The 26,109-nt window shown below is 40.4% G+C and overlaps 1 protein-coding gene across 4 annotated transcripts; it reads right to left on the bottom strand.

Annotated features, from left to right (window-relative positions):
• Positions 1-239: 239 nt before the first annotated feature.
• Positions 240-24,915, bottom strand: gpr68 (G protein-coupled receptor 68). 4 transcript variants are annotated; one of them, XR_013078135.1, is made up of 8 exons: positions 24,835-24,905; positions 9,699-10,006; positions 7,646-7,795; positions 6,267-6,400; positions 5,943-6,165; positions 3,387-3,567; positions 2,150-3,300; positions 240-2,099 (listed from the first exon to the last, which is right to left on the bottom strand). XR_013078135.1 is itself a non-coding variant. In XM_076748431.1 (7 exons), the coding sequence occupies exons 2-7, from the start codon at positions 9,795-9,797 to the stop codon at positions 2,849-2,851; spliced, it is 1,086 nt and encodes a 361-aa protein (XP_076604546.1). In that variant the 5' UTR covers positions 9,798-10,006; positions 24,835-24,905; the 3' UTR covers positions 240-2,848. The 4 variants fall into 4 exon arrangements, 3 of the variants coding, with proteins under 3 accessions (XP_076604546.1, XP_076604544.1, XP_076604545.1); XM_076748431.1 differs by having other exon boundaries at positions 240-3,300; positions 6,096-6,165; XM_076748429.1 differs by having other exon boundaries at positions 240-3,300.
• Between the last annotated feature and the right edge of the window lie 1,194 nt (positions 24,916-26,109).

The raw sequence follows: 26,109 nt of genomic DNA on the forward strand, positions 1-26,109 counted from the left end.
ATAAATTAAAAAAAAAAAAAAAGCTAAACCATTGAATGAGAAGGTGTGTCCAAACTTTTGACTAATACTGTATATATACATAAATAATTATATAATTAAATGCTTGAATAATTAATTAATTTGTTAGTTAGTTACATAATGCTTAATTGTCACTATAAACAATAACTAATTATAAATGAGGCATTAAATATATAAATGTTATTTTTATTTGCGTATTTTCTTACTCATTGTGTATGGATAGATAGATAGATAGATAGATAGATAGAATCCGACACTCATCACAAGGTCAAAAAAAGAGTTCCCTGTGTTGATGCTGGCAGCATCAGAACAGGAAGGCTGAGGTCAGACTGAAACCACACAGACACGGAATCCCTTCTGGACTGAATCTGATTGGGCATGGGTTCATATACCAACAAGTCAATGACCCCAAGCATACTTCAAAGCTGTGCAGAGACTATTTGACCATGAAAAAGGAAGCTGGAGTACTGGAACTGGTGGACTGGCCAAGTCAAAGTCCGGATTTGAATCCTATTGAACAAATTTGGGATTTAGTAGATTCAAAGATTGATTGCACAAAAGTTTAATCTAAAGCATGTTTCTGGGAACAGCTAGAAACTATTTGGAGCTCAATAACAAAAGAGACTGTCAAAAAGTACATAAAAACAATGCCAGCAAGAATGCAAGCTGTTATCAAGGCCAAAGGAGGCCATATAAAATATTAAGTTTTTTGGATATTATGTTTGAAAAAGGACTATTTAGTCGTTTCAGTTTAACAATAACATTTTTAGTTTTCAACAAGTTTTTGAAAGATTTCTAAAATATCTGTTTTCTTGGTTTATGACAGGTGGTCTAATAAATTTGTTAAGCACTGTATATATATATATATAATGTAACATATGTAATATGTAACATGCAAATAGCCACATGTAAACATTGGAGATTGTTTCCTTTGATATTTATTCTCTTTTAGCACAGAAGGAGATCTGGATAGATGCACGCCAGTCACCGTAAGTTGAAGTTGGGGTTAAAGTTGTGAAAGACAGAAGGACAGTCCAGTCAAATGCTTAAGAAAATGCTGTTTAAAGCCAGACTGCATAACTTTTGCCTAAGGAAATAATAATCTTCTTCTTACAAAATAAAAGTTACATTCATAAGCACTCCTGAACAATTACAGAGTTTGCAGAAGGAGTCTTTCTGCTACAGCCTGACTTTGTCTGGTATGCCCACTACGTTAGTAATGTTAGCTACCCTGTAATGTTACGAAACGTTATATAAGTATTGCTGTGTAACAGCAACAATACTGGCATGCTGTGCACTGAGTCAGTTTGCTGACTTGAATAACTCTTCTTTACTTGTGCTGTGGTTACATTATGTTTTAGCATTTACTGATTTGTCAGTTATTGGCAGCATTCGCTGTTTATGCACAGTCTTGCTTTAAAACCAGTAATTTCTACATTTTTTCTATTATGCTTCAGTCTCAAGTCCATGCCTACACTGTGCTGAACAAAACACTGTAAAAGGTTGGTATTAAGTAGATTTCATATTCACATATTCATGGCATGGACAACTTTAACATAGAAGCCCATAAAGATTAGAATTCTAATTTAGCAAATTGTGTTCATGCATTGATCAAAACAGTTAGCAACCATGCATTCAGGATGTGTCTAGCTCAAGTGGTAACATCCAGGTTTGACAAATGAAGCTAACGCAAAATGCCTTGAGTGGCCACTTGGAGCTGTCAAAAGCAAGTCAATCTCCATAGACCTCCATATTAAAATGCCCAACTTCACAGCAGGAATAAATAGTTTACAGTCTGGTACAAGAAACAATGTTGGGCCTCTAGCTATTTTCCACTTTCATGACACCTGTAAATTATATGAAACTATAAAGTTATGCATAGTTATGGTCATGGCCATTTTGACTGAAATATAGATGCTAGGCTTCAGCACACAGGCTTCATTTGACCAGTTTCAGCTCCAGCCACATCTTTGCCCATTCTTGAAGTTTGATGTACTCAGGCATTATGGGTGGCTAAACCTGTGGGTGACATCACAGAGACTAGGTCTCTGTGATAGGTGTGCTGGTTATGCTGCAACACCCTCCATCATGATTTTTTGTTTGTTCACACTGGTGCCTGTTGCTGCAACACCCTCCATCATGTTTTTTTGTTTGTTCACACTGGTGCCTGTACTGTAACTTAATTAAATATTGTTTTGAAAAGAATAAGATATACTGCACCAGTGGAGAGAGGCACAGTGCATTTTCTCTTTGCCGACCCACAATATGATTTCTAGCTGCACTACTGCTGGCAGCTCAAACATAGTTAATAATGGTTTATAACTAATCTATGAAGCATGAGTAGATGATTTATTAACCATTAATAAAGCCATTGGTTACAACTACCTTTATAAAGGCTACCTTTTCAGAAAGTGGTACTAGTTAAATACAATTAATTACAGGTTCAACTGTGACCTCCTGGTGCAAAAGGATCTTTTGTCAATCTCAAACTATACTTCCAATTAGCTCCCATGTCTAGAAACCAGAGAAATGTAAACAGGGCATTTACAGTGTAAAAATAGACTTTAGATTCATATAGGTGAATTCAATTATCAGAGCTCAGTATTAACACTTAGGAGAGTTAAGTCCAGTGCCATTGGATGATGCTGATGTAAATACAGGTGGGATGGGCAGCCAGCTCTCATTAGGGTCACTGCTACATTGAGCCTTGTCAGCAGGTTAGTTGTGGTGGGTCTCTGAAAAGTTCAACTCTGAAAATCCGTATTGTCCTCTTAATGCCACCACTCTGCAGCCTGTACTTGCATGGTTCATGATTGTTCTTTGGATCATTTTAGGTAGTGTTCTTGTCACTCTCTTCAATGGTCTTTTGCCCATGCTCTTCCGTGGCAATCATACAGCTGGACTCTGTACATTTGTGAGAGAGTCTCTTACTTTGTACAGTTAAGGGTTTGATAGTTTTTTCATCACTCTGTGTGATTGAAGTTGTGTTTTTCGTGGAAGTGTCGATTTTTAAGTTGTTGAGTGTGCTGGTATGTGTGAGCAGCATCACGGTTGGATGGCCATTGTTCTCGTCCGTGGCAACTTCATGGGAATCTGTAGCTGGGTTGCCTGGGCTGGCATTGCCACGGCGACAGCAACAGCATAGAATCCTGGCAACAGGCCGCAATATGGCTCTATACAGGCCGCGGCGGGCACTTTCGCTTACAAAGCAGTAGAGGGCAGGGTCAGCCACGCAGTTCAGGCTGGTCAGCAACAAAGACAGGTGGTAGTAGTTAAATATTGCTGGAAAATAAGAATACAGACCACATGGTTAAGATCTTTTTTGTCGTCCTTAGTCAATGGATTACTTCGTAGAAAAGAAACTGTACCTGCAATGAAGTTGCAGTCCCGCTCTAATAGGGTGCGCACTAACAGGAAGATGTGGTAGGGAGAGAAGCAGACGAGGAAGATGAGGATTGTGCTACTGACTAACTGCCTGACTCTCATCTTCTGATCTGGCTGTGTCCCGGCGCTCCGGCCCACGGCACGAAGGACACACAGGTAGCTAATCTGGATACAAAAAACATACATATAGATGACTGTCAACATATCCAACTCAACTTCATATTTCTATTGAATAATCTCCCTTTCTTATCCCTCTCTGAAAACCTCTACATCACATCTTTTTTAACAGCATTTTTTACCCAATGGAACTGACTCATAAAATTAAATAGAGATAATTAATGAATTCATCACACAAGGCTGCAATTTTTTTCAGTTTTTCAGATTTGAAATGTGTCCATGTAAGAATTTTGGCAAGAACATGGATTTCTGTATTGCAAATCATGGAATTCTGTATATCTCCTCCGCTCTGCAATTGGCACTTATATTGGTACACTGAATTCTGAAGATTCTCTGAAATCTGTTGCTTAAAGACATCACCATTAAGCAATCTGACTGAGAGAGAGTGGAGAGTGAGACCACAGGCTGGGAAGAACAAACATGTCTGCTGGTCAGGTGCCTTTGTTACATTTTACTTTTGCAATGAAACCACTGAAATATTTCTGTAACAGTACACTACTGTTACAGCTTCTTTTACAGTAGCTAATGTAGACAAGAATCATGACTGAACTAACTCAGTAATGTCTTTCAATATTACTACCCCATACTTAATGAAGAGCAGTGCCAGTCAAAGTCATGCTTATTGTAAAATATGCCATATGGATTTTAATGTATCACATGGAGGGAAAATCAGCCAGTATGACAAATCTGCCAAACATAAATGTGCCCAAGAGGCACAGAAATGTGCTCCACCAGTGATTTTATTTACATTATCTCTGCCATCGGTTTGTCTGCATGTTAATGTCAATTCATCATAGTTAATGTTACTCCAGGACAATGATTGCAACTGACCAAAAAGGGACAATGTTCACCAACAGAGCACATCATGGTTGATGAATGGGTGAAACATAGGACTTTTATCAGGGAGACTGGAGTTTTGTGTCCCATGTGGAACATATTGTTGACTCATTATATTTAGACTTAGTTATTTTCTAGTGTCAGCTTTCTGCTGCTGCTTGGTTAGGTTTAGGCAACAAAAGTTCTTGGTTAGGTTAGGTTTAGGAAAAGATCATGGTATCGGTTCAAATAGATCCTGTCACAATTTCTGTCACAGTTAGAAAGGCTAACCTGCCATCTGTGTATTTTCTGAGTCTTTTTTATTCCGAATCACAAAGGTTTGATATCAAAACAGCAGGATTGGTCAGTTGCAGTGATGCTTCTAGAGCAACATAGTTATGATGTTGTAGGAACAGAACCAACATGGCGATATCAGATTGTGTCTCTCATCCACTTTCATAATCACCCTCTTTTGCTAATTGTCTCACTATATGCCCTTTTGAATTTTCATATAAATAATGCAGGGATGTTGACAACATTTCACTTTCAGGCAGGTATTTCACTTTAAGGTATCTAATTCTGATCACCTAATTGTAGTCACTTACAATCCCAATATAAAAACTAAAACTAACTTTCTCATTGAGGCCTTGACCACATGTATACTGGTGTTTTTGAAAATGTTCTCCCTCGATTTAAAGAAAAAAAAATCTGTCCACACAGTCGTTTTACAAAATTTCTCAGTACACACAGGGACACAAAAACAATTCCAAAAGCTTAAACAAGCATGCCAGGCCAGTAAGTGGCGATAAAGATAATACATATCATCATCAACAATAAATACATCAATGATATGTGAAATACTAAAGAAGAACATTCTGAACATGCTTAGCAAGTTTATTTTTCTTTGGCGGTAGTAACCTAAAAACACAAACAATAATAGTTAATTATTTATTTGTTGTTATTTAACACCTTTCTGGCACATGGCCTAGCAGTGCTTACCAAACCGTAGTCTGTTGTTGCTGTTTCAGACACATCCCCATTACACAAAGCAACAATGGGTATGTGCAAATTGAGATGATATCATTGTTACCCAAATGCTCGGTTTTCCATGTACACATGGTTACACACAGACTGTTGTTAAATCTGCACTTTAGAAGGCATTTTAAGAAAATGTCTGTTTTAGTGACTCAAAATGGCATTTGCATGTGAAGGAGAGGAAAATGTTCATTTTGGTAAATATCTCTAATATCCATACTAATAATATGTGGTCAAGGCCTCAATGTCCCTGCACACCTACACAAGGGTTTTCAAGGACTGTAGCTGAGAAATTCCAGCAACAACAGTGAAAATGGCTAGGTGGGTGGAGCTGCACTAGCCCCTACAGCATTACTAATGCAGAGATTTCAGTTACTGAATGTTCACTGGGCACATGTTTGAATTTTGAATAAATCTACTCAGATGTGATTAAAGTGCAATAAAATGTCACTGTATTAAAATATTTTCAATAAAATGTGATCAATAATATATTTGTAAAACACTTATCCCACCGATAGAATGGCTAGTGGGAACATGAAGCCAATAGTGAAGCGGTAGTAGTTGATCGGATACTCCCATGGCTTCATGGGGTAGTGCTCAAAGCACACTGATTGGTTCTTGCGGTCTTGGCTCAGCTCTTTATGGCGGAAAAAAACCACACCCACAGCGATCTCTTTCAGCCAGATGATGGCGCTAACGAGCCACGCTGCACTCATAGAACGGAGAGATGTGAACCTGGAGACAAAAAAAAAATTAAATAAATTCTAATTAAATTTTAATTTGATAAAACTGCATAATCACTGAGAAACAATGATGAAAAGCTGTTTAAAAATTACCGTAATGGATGGACCACAGCCAGGTAGCGATCCAGACTGATACAGCACAGGAAACCAATGCTAATATAGATGTTTTCATAGAGCAGGAAGCCACACAGTTGACACAACCATTCCCTGTGGCGCCAGTCATCATCCTGAAAAAACAATGCACATGAAACTGGACTCCATATGATGGACAAAACAGTAGGTACGTGACATGTGGATAAAAGATGAAACAGAACTATTGCATAGATAAATCAAAAGTAAAGGTACTATTGGACAGACAGAACATTCTATCATGAAAAAAACAAAACAAAACAAAACAAATGTGCCTACAATGTCAGACTGGTGTAAATCACCAGAAATATATTATTGGTGTATAATATCTTTTTCAGCAAAATAAAAATGCTGCTTGCAGATTCTGATAACACAAGTGCAAATACAGTAATGTAATGACCTGCCTTTAATGTAATGTAAAAAATGTTGACCACTTCATTACTTTTTGCATATAATGTAACAACTACATTCTGTGATTGTTATCATATTATAATTTTAGTGCCAAGTTTTAAATGGAAAATGTGACATATATTTTAATAATAAAAACAGACAGCTTGCCCCCCAGCTCGGCTAGAAACGCTAACCAAGACCGCGGGCACTGCCTCTGGATGGGAAGCAAGTGAGGAATGATCGTCTGTTTTTCAGACTAGAAACTCGGGATAGTTGTATTATGACAATATACGTATGTTATGTAACTACATTTTTTATTCAACACTGCTGCTAAAGTCATAATGTAATGATCACAAAATGCAATAAATTATTGCTTGATACACAGATTTCAATGATTATGTGCAACATTTTTTGCAAATTGTAGAGCAGTCGTCCTTATCGGTGGTTCAATCCCTGTCCTCCGCAGCCTGCATGTTGAAGTATCCTTGGGCAAGATACTGAACCTCCCGATGCTATGCCAACAGTGTATGAGTGTGTGAGAGTGGATAACGCTTGTACAGCGGCTGTGTGTGTGAATGTTGTAAAAGTGCTTTGAGTGGTCGTCAGACTAGAAAAGCCCTATATAAATACAGTTGATTTACCTTTTACCATTTACATCCAAATGAAGTGGTACCCTCTTGACAAGAAGAGGATACAAAGTTTAATATAAATCATTAAGCCTGAACAGAATATTTTCAGAAACACTCTACATGCTAAAAGAAATCAGGAAATTGGCATATTCAAGAAATATATTCAGACTTAATTAAGTTTTTTTTTTTTTTGGATTTTACTGTGGCAAAGAATTTTTATGACATTATTCTATGGAAAACTAAAATAAAATAATCCCTAAATAGGAATGAAGGCATTCAGCAAATCACATAAATGACAGAAAAAAATATGTGTTTTTAATTTACCTGAAAGATGTACTGTAGCCACAGTGGTAATGATGCCAGGTACAACAGATCAGACAGAGTGAGGTTCATTAAATAAACTCCCAGCTCATTCTTCTGCTTCAGCTGCAGAGCAGCGTGGTATAAAGAGTACAAGTTGGAGGGAACACCAATCTAGAATCAAGATCATTAACTGTGATTATTTTGATTCTCTGACACCAGACACTTTTCTCCACACTGCCCTCCTCTTCATCATTGTATAGCTGAGGTACATGTACACATGCCTCCCCTCTGCTCAGACAACCCTATTACCAGTTTAGAATGCCTTTTGCCAACATTTCTTAAATTCACACTTTTGACAACATCTGTACATGGTAATGTTGGTATGGTCATGTGTAGGGAAATAAAACACATTTAAGGTACATTATGATTAGAAGTAAAGGAAAGATCACAGTCATGACAAATAATCAATGGCAGGTTGGCATTAGGACACAAAAACACTTGATTAATGTCAGGGAATGATTGTTGAATGATTGATACCTCTCCACATAAAGGGCACGTTACTCACCTTTTCTAAGATTATCTACGATTACTCTGACAACAACAGTTCATCATCCATGCCTCCACATCCCAGGCCACAAAAACTTGTTTGCTGACTCACCTTCCCGTTACTCATTCCAGAAACTCAGACAACTGCCACCATCCTCTGACCCTCTTCCGATTCATTCTCAAGATTAAAACTTTCACTGTACAGCTCAACATCAGCGGAATTAAGTTTTTCACAAAATCGTCCATGGGGGCACCATATCCCTCCTCGTGCCACTATCACATCAACTTATTAATCAAAGGTCTCTGCAAGGCTAAACCACACCTATGCCTAAACATTTGCTCCTCACTTCAGACCTCCTTACTCATTGCAATATGCTCTCCACTCGGGTTATCTGTCTCAAGTCATAGACAAAGTCTTAGAATCCATGTTGCTATTAGCATTCTTTGGCTGTCTACCCTGCTCACAGTTGACAGCTGCCATTACAAAACTACCTGCTGCTATCCTTAACTCCTAGTCCCACTCTTCAGCATGTCAATCAAAGGTTTATTCAAGAACAAAACAACACTTTATGTTTAAATATTTGGTCCTCACTTCTGACCTTGCTTGCTGCAGCACTGCACTGTGTTCAGGCTATCTGTCTGCATTCACAGACAAAGTTTCAGAATCCATGTTCCTACTGGCATTTAATGGGCTTCAACATTCGCAGGCACTATTTTCTACTGTCAACCATCTCGACACTAAGACATGTCTCGACATCTCCATCCATTCCCTACTCTTGTGTGCCACCTCTGATGCAGCCAGACTGACCAGTCCCATTTACCTAACTCTGTCCATGTCATCCAATGAGATTCCTTCCTAAGTCCACACAAACCTATAGATGACTACATAAACTAAGACTACCACTCAAGCTTCTCCCCAAGACACTCTTATGGCCTCAGAAACAGGCCAGGTGGCCTGTGGTTTCACTACCATTTCCAGCAAAATTTTATCCAGATCCAGAAGACACTCTGGACATCCGATCTGCTTTGGAGCCACCTCTACCACTTACAGGCAGGGAATCTCTCTCCACGTCATCAAATAATACGCATTAAGCCATTATAAGTCTGTAACTGGCATGTCTTTGGACTCAGTGTGGAAATGCAGGCACCCTGAGGAGGCCCCATAAGACTGACAGGTTTTAACCTTCTTCGAGGACCTTGTTGCTGTGATCTGACACTGGGGCAGTGCCACTGTGGTTCCCCATGTCACACCTCATGAACTCAAAATAGTCAGTCATGAGTAGTGCAGGGACCCTTCTTGTGTACCAAGCATGACCCCATTGATGCTAAAAGAGAAGCAGCAGCAGTGAGTTATCATGAACTTTGCACACATTAATTGAGCTTGGTCTTTAAGCATCAGTGTCTTCTATGCTGTGTCAAACTGACCTCAATTTGAAAACAAATCTCGTCCCATTAGATATGCACTTTTATAAAATATTCAGACACCTCAACAGTTTTGTTCAGGTATTCAACATCTACACATACTTACCAGCAGTACGAGGATATACACACAGGAGAAGAGGTACTGGTGGATTTCATGGCTGATAGTGCAGTTAATCACGTCCTCCTCAGACATAGTGAACACCATCACCCCCACTCACAGTCACGCTTAAAATGCACACACTCACAAGAATGTTTTCAGACATGTTCGCATATACATCTAACTATAATGTAACAACACACACAAATCACGCACAAATCTTCGTGTTGGTTGAAGCACTCAGCAGTGGACTGAACTTGTCTCATCTGGTTGAGTGTTCGTCTTCTCTGATTGGGTAGTCCACTTTAATTTGGCCACTGTGGAACAAAGAATTCAGCTTATTAGACATTTTATTAGATTTGATCCTGTCACTGTGATGTTTCTTTGATATAATAGATATGATGCAGTATGATTCCTTTCATTGCTAACATCTGACTGACAAAAAGTATCTCAAAGTCTAGAACCACCCAATCATAAAAGTAGTCAACATACAGTATGACTAACCCTCTGACACCAAAACATCCATTCACTGCCCAAGTTTCATCCAATAATGCCAATTTTAACATGTACATTCATCATTCATTACTCACTGTCACTCACTGTTGCTGTCAACATAAATACCTACAGATATATTGTTTATTGCCTCATCATTCTTTGAATAAATTGGTCATTGTTTATTTCATATTTTTGCACTACTTAACTTATTGTTCAGTCTTTTGGTTTGTTTTGTCTTTTTGTCCTCGTTGAGATGTATGTCCTTTGTTTTTCTATGCAAGTACATGAAGTGTAATGTTTAAACTGGAATCAAATACCTTTCATACTTGGCCCAATAAACTCATTCTGATTCCAATTCAGCGCTGATTCACTAACCATATCCACTCAGCTCAGCTTTAATTAAACTTAATTTCATTTTGTCATAATTTCTCAAATGGTGATCATGTCCACAATTAAAATGATGCACTGCCTGTCATTATAGAGTTATGTATGTTCAAAAGCTGTGATGTACAATTCATGCTGTCCCTGAATGTACATGCAGATGACAGATCCTTTTTCAACAAAAAAAAGCTGCTGCTTCAAGTGCTACATTTTGAACAATTGAGAGTTTTTATGGGCCATAGGGCAGTTTGAGGTGAGTTTTCAGTCTGCAAGGGAAGATGTTTTGAGGTTCTGCTGTCCTGGTGTCAGTGGGGAGCTTGTTCCACCAATGTGGAGCCAGGATATCAAACATTCATGATTTTTTGGGCAGTAGCTGGGCCCCCCTCATATTGAGGAAGTAGCAAATGGATTGGCAGTAGCAGAACATAGTGGACAGGCTGGGGTGTATGGTTTGACAATATACTGGATGTAGGCCTGAGCCATTGACAATACACAGTACCGCTGTCTTGAATCAGATTCAATCTGCCAATGGTAGCCAGGCAGTTTAAAGAGCTCCTGGGCTGCTGCATTCTGGATGAGCTGCAGAGGTCGGTAATGCACAAAAAACTCTGGTGATGTTGGGAAACAGGGTCTAGTTAAGAGAGAGAGGAGCAGCCTTTTCAATGAAAAGAATATCTGACCTAACAGTCCCAGCTCAACATCACCAATGTTTCATCAATAAATGGAGTCTGTTCATTGATCTAATGAAGATAAGATTATAGTGTTGAATAAAAAAGAAAATAAGTGGACCTTGAGTTAAAACTGTTTTGTAAAACATCCATTTAAAAGATGAAAGGTCAACAATGAAGTTACATGCTGAGTGAAGATGCTTCATCATGAATTTTGGGGGGGTTTTTACATTAAATTAGAAGTTCAGGTTACTGGAAATGTACATAAAACTGGATATTTAGTAGGATGCCTACATCAATACTACAACAACCAAGGTGGAACTTCACTCTATTTGCTTTGATGTTATGGCATTTCTCTCCTCTTAGGGGTGGAGTAGTGGTGCAGCAAGCCACTTCCTCAGACAGAACAGGAAAAACATTAACCTCAGACTCACTAAATTATAACCATCATATGTTCTATGCTTGCACTTCTGCTACAGTTTTGTATACACATCAAAAGTCACTATTTGCAAGCTTCCATTCTTTTCCACTTTATATTTTGGAAATTGATTCCCCCCCACTGTTGTTGACATTGATAACAGCATATGATTTCAACTGAAGAATTGTGTATATACCTTTTTTGCTACACACTACAATATACTGTTAAATAATACATACTGATTGCACTATTTTTAAACTACTACAGACTCTGATATATGTCTACAAACATAAATCTATATACAGTACATGTAGACATGTCTACAAAAATTACGTCATTCACAGTCATTTTGAATATCACCACCAGCACAACCATCCAGTGCAACTTCAGGCACTGTATAGTTCTTTTCATTTATTTTAGTTGACATATAGTTTTGACATATAGTATAGACCATAGAGTTTTGCATCTGTTTCTTGTCATCCTATTTGTGGTCTGTCTCTCCAACATCAAAAAACAAACATTTGACATAGTGACAAGTGACACTGTACAAATGAATGTATTTGTTTTCAGTTCGAGAGGCAGTGTTGCTTCTTTTCGGCGAACTACAACTCAAATGTAAGCTGAAGTGAATCAATGGACAGTGAAGGCTCTGAGTATAGCCTCCACTATATTTCTTTGTTTTGGCATTCCAAAACTTTAGAATGTGTCCATAATAGCACACTATAAAACAATTTAGAGCCACTTTAACACAACACACTTAAACCACAAGCATCATTGCTCTCTCTCTCTCTCTCTCTCTCTCTCTCTCTCTCTCTCTCTCTCTCTCTCTCTCTCTCTCTCTCTCAGTCAGATTAAGGCACAGTTGCAGAGTTATACACTGTAATATTCCTTATGAGTCAATCTTACCAATGCTTTTAACCTTATTCAGCCAGGTGACTACAACAACTTAGTATTTATACATACTTGTTTATCTAACAAACAAGGACTGTGACATTTCCTTTTTGTAGAAAAACAGATTTGGCCAGCAAAGCTTAATTTGTTGACCCTGCCACAGAGGAGAATGAACTGGGTGATCAGATCACAATCTGACCATAATTGGTGACACAGATATAGACAGATCTAGTGAGCAAAATGTCCAGGTACATCCAGATGAGTTCAGATTTATAACATACAAAATTATGCTGAGATGATGACATGTAATCACTGCCAACATAACATCGGCCATCTAGTACCAGCCATAACACTCACACACTCACATCCAGTCTGAAACATTTGTACAATCTGTTCGAGTCATAGATGGATGAGATACTGTATTAGAGATGACATGGCAACAGGACTGGAGTCGGTGCAGGGAGACTGTCACAGGAGCCAGTGAAACAGGGGGCTGATGAAAGTCCACCACAGTCGACTGCTGCAGCTCAGCAGGATGAGGAGATGGCTACAGCACTTGCACTGATGACTGCTGTAGCTCAGGACCTGGTAACAGCTGCAGCTCTGGCTCAGTGGCTCACAGGAGGCCAAAAACAGGGGACCGCTGCAGCTCAGGAAATGGCTACTGCTACATAGCACAAGAAAAGGAGATTGGGCTGCTGACTGGGAACCAGGAGCAGGTGTTGACCAGGCTGCTGGATGAGAAGCAGGAACAAGTGTCTGCCGGGCTGCTGACTAGAAACCAGGAGCACATGTCAGCTGGAACACAGACTGGGAACCAGTAGCAGGTGTTGGCTGGAATATCAATGGGGACCAGGAACATGGTTTCATGCTAGAGACTGGTTGATAGGCTGGAGGCTAGCAGCCTGGGTGCAGTCTGGCTTTAGAGCAAGGTCCAGCAGAAACGAGACCAGAAAGCTGGACAACAGGGAGCCAGATGACAGGGAACCTTGATGTCTTTGGGAGCCTTGTTTTCTTGTGCAGGCTGTTCTGATAGCCTAGAAAGGAGACTCCTGGGAATTGTCACAGGTAGAATCCAGCAGGAAGCTGGCCAATTCAGGAACAGGAACTGGCAGGAGGCTGGCGGGCCAGTGGTTAGCCAACACTGCTTTGTAAGCAGGGGTGCAGAGAAGCTATGAATTGCACCAACAGACATACATTTGTACAGGACTGAAAGCATCAGGTATTTTGTAGGTTTAACTCAGTGAAACCTTCATGTTTACCTCATATGTACAAGACAATGACTCATCAATAAGGAATAATCATTTGTATTTAGTTATAGAAGAATAATTGTTACATTTTGTGAGTCTGACCCAAACAGACTCAACAAAATTTAAAGCAACATACTGAATTTTCTCCCCCTCAATGATGTATTCTTACAATAGGAACAAAACAATTTCTCTTATGCAAAGAGAAGTTAGGAACATTACTACAGGCAATAAAGAACTTTTTTCTCTCTCTCATTGATAGTCATTACACCCTTGATTACTTCATATTTCACCTTTAACAGTCTATATCACCCTACTAACTGCTGAAACTTCTCACAGCTTTTTCATATCTCAACTTCAATACTTAATAGTAAGAAATTTCTTTTTTTTTTCTGAAGTTTTTTGTTTGTTTGTTTTTTAACAACAGGCAACCCATATCTGTCCTTCTTCCTTACCAGGAAGAGTGTCCTCAGAAGTACAGCCAAGTCGGTGGTTTACTCACTCGACCGGAGTGAGTGACAGTAGTTGTCCCTTGTGAACATATAATAGCTGCTCCAGCCAAAGTGTCTGTGTTTGTGTCATCATTGTTTGTTTCAGTTCAGGTTTGCACTACAATACCTCTACAATAACCTGCTCCTTAAATGCAGCTGTATGTTACGGCACTGGGGATGCAATCAACTTATGACGTCGGTTTCGTCTGTACTGTCTCCCTTGAACTGTATCAAAGTCATAAGATCTAAAAGGGGAACTGGCTCCTCTGACAATACCTGATGTTGTCCATTGTTTTCCATTGCTCAGATTCATGTGAACACTGTCTCCTGGGTTCAGAAACTGTAGATATCTCAACCCATTCCTGTGGTTGTAGTGGTATCATTGTCTCTGCATGGTGACTGCTTCTGCTTGCATGATTTCTTCCTTATCTGGCAATTTTGGACACCCAGCTGAGGTCCATTATCAATTACAATTGGACAACCTGACTAGATAAACTGCCTCACTACGTAGAGCTGGTGGTCTGTGGCTGTGTAGTCTCTGATCTTGCATCCTCTATAGTGTAGCTGGGAGGTGCAGCAATGTCATTGCCAGACATCTCCCCCAAAACATCTGGGCCCTGAAGAGAGCATCTGCTACAGCTAATGTCTTTCCTGGTGCATGGACAGCAGTTGCATTGAAGCACATTAATGTCTTCAGAAGCCTCTGGCACCTTATCGAGACTGTCATGGTCCTTTAAAAAACCTTTTAAATTTGAAATGCACATGGACATTGTCCTAAGTTAGGAGGTATGTTCAAACTAGGCTACGTTTCAACTTAGAGATAGCTGGTGCAACGCATTGCTGGCCTCTGCGGCCCCTCCAAGCCAGTAATTGCTTGCATCAGCCAACACCACAGTGGGCCTGGTGGCATCATAGAAGGAAAGTATAGGCATAGATGCTAGGGCAGACTTCAGTCTCTCAAAGGTGGACTGCTGTGCAGGTCCCCACAGCCATTCCACCTTCACCTTCTGCAGTTTGTATGGTGGTTGTCTTGTTGTTAAGAGCTCTGACATGATGGAATGCGCACCCAGACCCAAAGAAGGCTACTGACTCATAGCAGTTCTTGTGCCATGTCCTGCCTTGGACCATTCCCAAACTGTTTTGGAGGGAGTCTGCCCCCCAGGGACCCAATGACCCAGCTCTGTAAGAGGACAAGGCCGTCAAGTCCCTGTTACTGCATAACCTTCATGAGAGCATGTTATATAAGGTCACCATGAGCAACAAGACAGGTAATTTCACCATGCAGGAGACAAAGCTAGGGTTCTGGGGATCCAAGCCTTGGAAAATGCAGACCTAGTGCTTGAGTGCAAAGTGTCACACGTTAGGGCAAACGGCAGAACTACATTCTGGGGGCGCCAACCAGCTCACCGGCAGGATGTGGAACAGAATAAGAAGGGTGGAAACCAAACCTGCCCCCAGAGTCAGGTAAGGCCAGAGCAACAGAACTCCTCCCAGCCAAAAAGGAAGGCAGAACCAAACACAATCCCAGGCAAGAAGATATAGCATTAAGGCCCCAGCCAACCCAAGAGGGGAAAGCCTGAAGCACGAAATGGATAATCTAATCCAGAGATACCACCACTCCATTGCTTCTATCTAATCATCGTTATTTTGAGTAGACCTCCCAAAGGTCTATGTGAAACAAAAAGTTCCAACCAAGTTGTCATAGAAGACATAACCTATGTGCAAATACTCAGAGATTTAATGCAGGACCACATAAGCAAGGTAAGATCCTTGGTCAACAGCCTGAGCGATAAATGGTTTCAAACCTATCTGTTCCCCCAGGCCTTGTTGACTAAGTCTGCAAAGACCACTGTTGTGCAACCCTCACAGGTACATCTGTCATACAGTCCTGGCAGTGCATTTCTGATTTTTGCAGATTCTACGAACTTCCAGTCTCATCCATGTAATTGTAATTGTAATTGTAATTATAATAACCTAAACGTGCACTAAAATAAAGGGCATCCACTTCATTAGGGATGTGACCTATCACCTCTTGAGGGCCCCCCAAGCAAATGTGCCAAGGTAGCATGTTGGTTAAGTATGAGGGAACAGAGACAAGAGTAGAACAGCCAGCAATTGATGGCTTGTCAGTACACATGCCGCCAAACTCCTAATGTCCTATGACCACCATGATACAGCCACTAATTTAACCCTACCAAACAAGACAGTGTTTTTGATAGTGTGACAGGGAGCTACCGTGCACATTGATGACATTGTCTTCCATCATCTCAACCCTGGCACACATGACATGAAGATTACGGATGTATTTAGAGGTCACAACCTCACCATTGATGACAGTTGGTTCAGTTTAGAAGCTAGACATAGTTGGAAGTCATCTGCCCAGATGTTGCCTCAATGTCTAACACCAGAAACCTACAAACTCTATGAACTGTATAGACTGTTTTAACCCCTTTTCATTCCCAGGAATACACAAACTCTATAAGCCTCAGTTACCCTGACCCACATGGACTGTTCAGCCCTTGGGTTGCTCTGAAGGCTATGCATATGTTATGTAGTTGCAACTGGTTGTGAGGGTCAGTGCTCAAATTCAACCCTTCACTGTTCACCAACTATATCTAAGAAGGCGGATGTAATTATCAGGGGTGTGTAGAACAGACAAGGTCGAAACCGGCAGATCAATCTGAATAATACTGCTGCAGAGTCTTGCATGAAGGTGAAGAATAAATCTGGCACTGAGTGAGTGCAGAGGAGCTGCCTAAGTATGGTGCTGACTGGTGATGAATCCCAGGTGTGCATCATATGATTGAACCAGTGGGCATGGTGACAGATGAAGAGTGCAGACTGAGCAGGTGAACAGATAAGAGGGAGAGTGGCAGCAGGCAAGAAGCTGATGATTTATCCCTTATGCACATGCGCAGTACTGAAAACTTTAATCAATGCCCACCTGCTGTGTGTGCGCTCTTCTTGTTCTGTAGCAGCTGTGCTGGTCCTGCCCTCCTCCATACAGACAGTGGCGTCGCTCTCCCATTGGTCCCTACTGCCGCATTCAGCGAGGGGGGGACTCGGCTTGACAGCAGTGGCTCGTCTGTGTTTTCTGGCATTTAACTTAAGAACTTTGTCCCCAGATCTTCTGTTTATTTTGCGGTAGTGTTAGAGTTAGTAGTGTGGTTTTTGGTGGTGATTTTGATCTTCTCCAGGTATTTGTTTGTAATTGATAACACTATATGTATTTAGCACTATTTTGTTTTTGTTTTGGCTATACCTGTACATCAGGTCTCTTTTTGTTAAAACAATAAATTTGTGGTTTGCTTTTGTACCTGGTTTGTTTAGAGGGTTTTTTGAATTGGAGACAAAGATTGCTTTTTCAGTCTTTTGTTTTACGTCCCTGCTCCCCTAGACTGGGGCGTAACACTGCCACACTCAGCTTGGACAAATCACCTAAAGATGAGACTTGTGCTTAGCCTGAATTGTCACAGTCTGCCAGCTCCTTACCTGCTGCCACTCCCTCATCTGCACACCTGCTCAGCATCCTTCACCAATCATCTGAGCACACACCTGAGACTCATCGCCAACCAGTGCAGTACTTTAATGGCTCTCACTCTCCTGTTGCCAGATTGTTCCTTGCCTTCATACAAGACTCTCCAGCAATTTTTATCTGACTGCCTTCTCGTTATCAACCCTGTCTGTCTCTGACTTCGTCAGCTCTTCTGCCAACTGGTAATTACCTCAGCCTTCTGTACCTGACTACATTTGTTGCTTTGCCCTTGCTGGATCTGCTCCTGAGTGGGACTGCCAATTGTTTGGCTTGCCAAACAATTCCTGAAACTGTCACTCACCTTACCTAAGACTCTGAAAAGACTTCTGCATTCAGGTAGCACTGCTATTGGGTCCTGACCTTGCCTGTTACACAAACTCCAATAAAGAATAGCACAGAGAAGGTTCCCCAGTCTTTTTAATGTAATGCCTCTGGCAGTGTCATCTAGGCAGTTGATGAGATTAATAGGGAATTCATTTCCGTTAGTTTCTGTTCAATTCTAAGCTACTTAAGTGATGTAGATGGAGTTATTCACCTGTTCCCTATGTCTAACCCTGATGTTTTGGCTGCTGAGGAGCTCAGGTCTGATGCACAAGCAAAAATCACATTTGGATGCATGGGATTTTACCTTTGCTACAAAATGCACATGCTCAACACATATCATCAATAGCTTCAGTTGCCTCCATGCCAAATTGCGCAGCTCCAGTTCTCCCAGTAAACATACCTCTAACTGAACATTGATGGCTTTAATCTTAATCAATCTCCCAGACACCAGGATCAATGAGTTAACAAAATACCCTGTGATTAATACCTTATTTCTCCAAGGCAGCTGGAATGCCATTGCTGCTCTCTAATCAGTCTCCCAGACAGCAGCAGTAGCCATGGCAACAGCAGCAAGTTGTAAATCAGGCAGCTATGAGAGTCTTGTCAGTGCTACAGGGAACATACTGGTACCACAGTTGTTCTCTTCATCACCAATTATTATCACCTTTAATGCCTTCACCTTCATCATTATTACCATCGTCATCATCCAGCATCATCATATATCTCCACTACTGTCATCCGTGATTGTTGTCCTCAGCCTCATTATATAATCGTCTATTAGAATATTGATGTAACATATTCTCAAGGGAAATCATCTATGTTTTGTCCAGTTGCTTGCTTTTGATCTACACTCTGCTTGTACCCCGCTATACTGCTCTTACTGATCAAGAAGTTCAACATGAATATAACGTGTTTGGGCGATGACAACTCTGCTGGTCTACCCCACTGCATTCACACGTGTGGAAATGATCCATTCTTAACCAGGCATTTAAAGATTCAAACCACATAGTAGGTCTAAATTTCCTTACTGTAAAGGTAAATCAACTGAAATTGTGTTTTTCTCCTGATATTTAATGTCACAGAGATCGGAGCTCCAAGACGACATACTGTAAAATATCATTTTATGCGTGCTACATTACCATCTATCTCCATACACCCTCTTTATTCTGCTGTTTGATAAATGTGTTCACACAGCAGTGCTCGGCCATCGCGGCCGGATGACTGCCTCTGAGGCTGCTGAAACCGTCACTCTGAATAACATCAATGTATTACTCAGTTTGCCTTTTTGATGCAGGCAAGGATGTACAAAGTCAGTGTTTGCTGTTTGTGGTATTTGGCAAGAGCAGATTTTTCTGACACAGGCTTCTCTGGCATCAAACTAGTGTGGAATTCAGCATCAAAAATAGTTGTTTTTTAAGGCTGAATTCCACCCTGTTGGCTTCTGATCATGTTCTTTTTTTTAAAGCTAACATATATTTTTAGTTTGACATTACAGGCTAATGCTATTATGCTAATGTTCAATGGATGTGCATGCTATAAAAGCATCAAATGTGTTAAGTCAGTTCTACAAATTTTGAATATACTGAACTATCAAATGCATCATTTCTCATATGGGGATGGTATTGTTTCTATACACTTACTTCCAGTGAGGTGTGTTTGGATCATAAGAGAGATTCCATCAGTGTTTAAAATCAGAGGTCCTTACCATTTGAGCGTTTAAGTTGTTGAAAGACCGTTGCCATTTAAATTTCAGTTGAAAATGCAATATAGTGGTCACTGTTCTCTCTTTCATTAACCAAAAAAACAAATGAAGTGACTGTACTCTGTGCACTGTGTGTGCATCCTGTCATGTTAAGGTAAACAAATTCAAAAGATATAATAAGCAATATGCAAGATGACAGCACAATATAAATTACATAATGAGGATATTGAAACTAATTAATACAGGGCCCTACAAGATAGTGATGACTCAAGTAATAATGCAGGTCCTGTTGAAAGCCCCTTCCCATTTAAATTTCAATTGAAAATGCAATTTGGTGGTGTCCAGTCACAAAAAAAAAATTGTAATAAATGAAATGACCACAAACAATCATACAGTCAACCTGGTACTATGGGACCTCTGACAGTCTGGAGCCATGGGGCATCTGCCTGCTTGGTAATTCAGCCTTGCTAACAGTGATATGATATGGCCACATTCCCAAGTTAAGGTAATACAATATGCCAAGTATGGCTTTATTATGTGTCAGTCACAGAGAGTAAAAAAACCTAATACATTATTTATATGCATCATCTGCATCCCGATATCCCCATATACTGTACACTATGTGAATAAACACATACTCTATCATCAAAAAAGTGCACTCATGCCTGAATATCCTTATATTCCAGAAAATCATATCTGTGGAATTCTCCTAATGATGAAAGACAACCTTGTTGTTAATAAGATATGAGCTTTACACGAGCCAGTCTTAGTTTCTAATAATTGTCTAATATTCATAATATACATGAGCAAAAGAATACTTAGTTGATAACGGGGCAAGATTTTGGTCAACTGTTTGTTCCCTGCTGGACCCCAAACACCTGCACTAAACAGTCATAAAGAATATTAAATAAGGTATTCTCAGAGGTGTGTAGCCAGAGACCAAATTGCTTGTTGCCTCTCATCCGGAGACTCTGAACAAGAAATCGATCAGACAGAAAGAGGCAGAAAGTAAGAGTGAAAAGGGAAAATAATCCCTAAAATAATGTGACACCCAATCTTCTCATGTCCTCGAACTTTGTCCAGGCCCACAAGCAGAGCTTTCCAAAGACTTTCATCCAAGATATGAGCTAAATATAATTAGGATAGTCAAGCAGTGACCTTTCATAGTATTTATCTATTGATTCATTTGACAACTTGCTTATGTTGCAAAATCAAGAAGTCCTCAGGACTCCCACAAGTAAGTTCTGACTTTTGCTTCCTGGGACTCCCTAAATCAGGGGTCTCAAACTCAAATTACCTGAGGGCCGCTAAGCATCCAGTCTTGTCACGAGGAGGCCACTTCAAGTATTCCAGAAAAAAAATTTAAAAATGTTCAACTGTTCAATCAACATGATCTATTTTACAGTAATTTTTGGCTTTTGGTGCTCAATGCTTGCTTCCAGACACCTGAGAGCACCTCTTGTCAGACAGATGGGCCACATTTGCTCTGAGGGAGGTGGCAGTTGAAACCATCAGTATGGCTTGAAGATGGACATCACTAAGTCTGGACCTATTTTTTGATTTATTGAAGGTTATGGTGGAGAATAGTTGACAGCCCTTTCTTTAGCTGTTCAACTTGTTGTGTCTGCTCATCTCCCTGGTACTTTGCATACTGCCCAGCATGTTTAGTTGAATAACGCCGCTTGAGGTTATACTCCTTGAGCACAGCAATCTTCTATTTGCAGATGAGACAGGTGGCATTCCCCTTAAACTCTGATTAAACAAGGTTTGACAATGCTAGCAGCATGCCAGATGTTTGGGTTTTTACCCGCTTGGTTCCATGTGGTGATTATGCTGCGTTTTTGCCCAGTCCCGACAGTGGACCGGGCCTTGAACACAGCAGGCTGGATTTCACTAAATTGATATCAAGTGGCGGGCCATATGAAATGGTCTGGTGGGCTGTGTCTGGTCCGTAGGCCATGAGTTTTAGATCCCTGCCCTAAATGGACTCAAAAAGTCCACTGCATGGCCACTGCACTTCTTGGTGGCCCTGGTGGAGGGAAATGCAAGGGGCTTCTGGCAGCCCATGGAGCACCCCTGAAGAACCATCAAGGGTCCTTGTGTCCATGTTGAGACCATAGAACCCCCTAGATGGCCCTGGGGACATCCAAAAGGGCCACGAGCAGGTCTCATGTCCAGTGGGGACCAGGCCTGGGGAGTCCTTAGAGCCTGGTATAGGTCTAATGGGTCCTTGAGGCTGTTTCCCAGTCCTTATAGAGACCCTGGAACCCCCATGAGAAAAACATTAGCCACTACTGCCTTAAGCATCTGATGGCTGCAAGGTTTTGCACCTGAAACACCCTTAAGGACCCCTGAAACAATGGAGGCCACAATGGACTCCAGTAGCCCAAAAGGAAGTTTCAGGGGCTCTCAAGGGTAGCCAGAGATTATTCTAGGCCCTCTCAAGGGGTGTTAAGAAGATCCCTGGAGACCATTATCATGATTCAATGCTTTCTTGTGGGCCTGGTGGAGAGTCACTATGGCCCTGTTGGAGGTCTCAGCGGTCTAAAGGGAGTTCCAAGTCATAATGGATCCTAGAATACCCACTTCCATAATCAAGGGCCCATCAAGAGAGCATGGAAGCCATCCTGAGAACACAGGGGGACCTTCCCCAGGGTCATTGAGGGTGTCCAATGTGAGTCCCTAGCAACGTTTCAAAAGCCCACTGGACACCCCTTGGCAGTCCTTGGTCTCCACTTTTAGCAGCTGAATTGTGTATGCAAAGCCACAGGGGCTGACATTTCTGCCTTCCTACTAATGTCTCCAGAGCACTGAGCGCTTTTCATCGATGAATGAGGTACACAAAGAGCCACTGCACTGTCCACTGATTTAAGGTGCCTGAATTATCCGGGACAAGCACAATTCAAAAGTAATCACACCATGATCAACAGGTATTTGGGTATTCAGAAGAGTTCTCACTAGTGATCAGAAAGACCTCAGTATGCAGAAAAATAAATAACACTTAAAGTTTATATTTATGTGTGTGGCTGGTTGCTTTTATTTCCTGCTTTTGTTAATTAGTATGTCTTGAATTTATTCTCTCTGTGATGTGACTCTTGCTGATAATGTAAATGTTAACACAAAAGCTTTGCAGTACACTGAAATGCTTTGTCAATGCAGCAGTTCCTCAATTCATGTCAGTACAATTTACTAGAACTAAGTCAGTCAGTGTAAGATAGCCTGATAAGAATGTGTCAATGTGATGGTTGAGAAGTTGAAATACAGACAGAATCATCATGGTCATGGGCTACATTTGAAAGCTCTGAAAAAAGCAGACTGTAAATTAAGCTTTTTTGTTTTTTGTTGGATTACTGTTCCAATGGTCAAACAGAATAAAAAGTAATAAAACGAATATATACAGTACATGTACAATTTAATGTTCAGGTTTTGTTGACACTGTTTTAGAGAACTGTTGATTCAATGCTATGATTATTTTGGAGGAGGTACCTTAGTTTTTAAAAAGCTGATATGGCTAACATGTTTGCAAATACTGGCATATTTAGATCAACATTAAATACTTAAGTTGCACACTGTTAAACTAAAAAAATGAGTGAAAGGAGAGAGCTCCATATAGTTGACTGGAACTGCACAGTGAGATGATACTTCTCCTGTGGTGGAAGAAGGACTCAGCTTTGTTTTGTTTTGTTTTTTACATAAGTACTGTTCTAAAAGTAACAATACCACAGTGTAAAAATACTGTTAGAAATCCTGCATTCAAAATTACACTTCACAAAAAGTACATAAGTATTACCAGTAAAATGTACAACAAGTACACTACTTGAATAAATGCATGTAGTTACTTTCCAAAGCCATTTGATTCATTGTTCATTCGAACAGATTTTCAGTCTAACAGGGTTCATTTCATTTGGTTCAATGGTTTGAAAAATGCAAGTGGAATTCAAACAGCTGGACACCGAGTGGGAATATATTCTTAGTTTGTACATAAGGTGAAGTGACACTTAAGATATGGTCCAGTCATCCATTCATTTAATCAGTCACCCAGTTTCTTGTCTTCTAAGAATCTGACAATCATAAGCTAAAACAGTATGTTTCTGTGCAGCAACAGTCAGCCAGTCATCCTGTGACTCTTGGAAAGAGCTGCTGAGGTGAACCTGCAGTCATCTCTAACCTGAAGCCCCCTCTTCCTCATTAGCAGAGCTGCACACTAGACACTCCCAGAATCAACGATCAAGAAATTTGTGTCTGTGATGTCAAGAAGTTTTGGTATTCTTATGTCCAATAATATCTTCATAATACTCCTGTGATATTCCTCTTTGTATTACGCCTGAAATCAATAGAAGTTTATATTGAGCTTTCTGTGACATTTTCAGGGTAGCACATCTGTAAGGTTTGGTATAGAATAAGACAGGGTGATCAGGACAGCAAATGATGTGTGTGCTGTGTTGCTCACTTCTTGACCAGTCGTGTTTCCATTCATGGTAACTCTCTAAGAATATCACACACAGTCCATCAACCAGCTAGAAAATAAGAACTGCCATTTCACTTCACTCAATCTCCGGCTGCATATTGTAGCTTGTTCTCCTCCAGCTTCACACGTAAATGAAGGGATGGAAAACACATTACTGACTGACATACAGTGTTTGTCTCCTCAAGAGCAGTCAACACGACTTAATGGTTAACATAAATAATTAATTGGTGTGAATAGCTTGTAGGCAATAGGCATTCTAAGCATGTCCAAATCTCTCGCGCAACATTTCACTCTTCAAAATAAGCAAATCATCACTTTTACATTTCATGCACTCCAACATTTTCAGTATTCAACTGGAATCCACAGGTATGTCACTTCAAATACATGCAAATAAATATCAGTGACCATCGCTGACAAAACTAGTAACAAAACTCTGGAGGCAACAACACACACACAAAAGCTCTACTGTGGGAGGTTCAAACAGCACTTATTTACAGATTTAAATATAATAAAGAAGCTGCTTACCGAATGTGTCTGTGTCTGACCACCAGCTCCTTCCACCCTCTGTCTCTCTCTGTGTGTCTGTCTCATTCACACACGCGCGCAGTCTCTCTTCTTCTTACTCACACACTGCCTACAGGCGCGCACACACACACACCGAAAATGCCAAATATGTGTCAAGATGGAAACCAAAGCATTATGTATGTAGCCAATATAGAGCCTATATGCCTGAAGAAATATGAAAACGTTCCTATTTGTTTTGACTATCCTACACCATAAACACATTTAAATATATAGTGGCCTATGTATATACACGTGTATATATGTATATGTAATACCAATATTGTACCAATATTCACTAACATACACTCTGTTAGGATGCCTCTGCCTCCTCCTCCTGTGTTTTTCTTGTCCCTTTGTATCATGTGTTTGTCCTTGTGTGTATGTATGTGTGGTGTGTGTGTGTGAGTGTGTGTCTGGACTGGGCAGTTCCCCCACAATCATGGCTCATTCTTCTTTAAGCTCTGTTTTGGCTCTCGTATCTGGCTTTATTTGCTGAATGGTCAACTAAGTTCACAAGCTAGCTATGCTAACTTTGTCTGATTGCTGTTTGGTGCTGGGCTGGGTATGCAGTGGATTTATCTGTTTATTTTAATTTAGTTAGTTATTCATAACTATAAACAGCAGCCTGTGGCCAGTGAGACCAAGGAAAGCAGTGAGACTTGAACAAAACAGTGAAGTTGTGCCCCAGAAAATCAAACAATTAGCAGCAGAAAATCTTGATTAATAAAAATATTGATTGGCGCAGCTTTAAATCTGGCTGTGTACAGACAAATATAATCAATCCTACCTTCACGGAGATAATGATGTTCAATTTTGTTGAAACTGTTTTCATTCATGCATTGTGTTATACTTAAAAATATGTAACCACAAGTGCAGAGGTAGTGTGAGGGAGCGTCAATGATTTAGATTTTCACAGATCAGTTGCAACAACTCTGCACTGTGAGTCTAGGTGCTTTCCCTCTGATCATTTACGTCAATTTCTTGTAACCGCCACACACACACACACACACACACACACACACACACACACAGAGTAAGCTATCAGTCTGTTGCGTGCACACGCATCAAATATCACACTCTCCTTTGGTGGAATATTCCACAATGTTGTATGCCTATATGTTACCACAGACATTCAAGTCAGTAAAGAGCAATAAAAGCAAATTCGTGCACATCAACATCACTAAATCACAATCTAACTTCAAACTCCAACATGTGATGAACAGGATGGAAGTCAAT

The sequence above is a fragment of the Chaetodon auriga genome, chromosome 14 (genome assembly GCF_051107435.1).
Source record: "Chaetodon auriga isolate fChaAug3 chromosome 14, fChaAug3.hap1, whole genome shotgun sequence".
NCBI classification, from domain to species: domain Eukaryota; kingdom Metazoa; phylum Chordata; class Actinopteri; order Chaetodontiformes; family Chaetodontidae; genus Chaetodon; species Chaetodon auriga.

What these genes read in the sequence shown, in the direction of transcription:
- gpr68 (XM_076748429.1), bottom strand. Translation starts at nt 9,797, where the DNA reads ATGGTGTTCACTATGTCTGAGGAGGACGTGATTAACTGCACTATCAGC. An exon ending in GCTGTGGTCCATCCATTACG is followed by an intron (nt 6,166 to 6,266) that starts GTAATTTTTAAA and finishes TTTTGTCTCCAG; the next exon opens with GTTCACATCTCTCCGTTCTA. An exon ending in TCCCACTAGCCATTCTATCG is followed by an intron (nt 3,568 to 5,942) that starts GTGGGATAAGTG and finishes TTTTGTATCCAG; the next exon opens with ATTAGCTACCTGTGTGTCCT.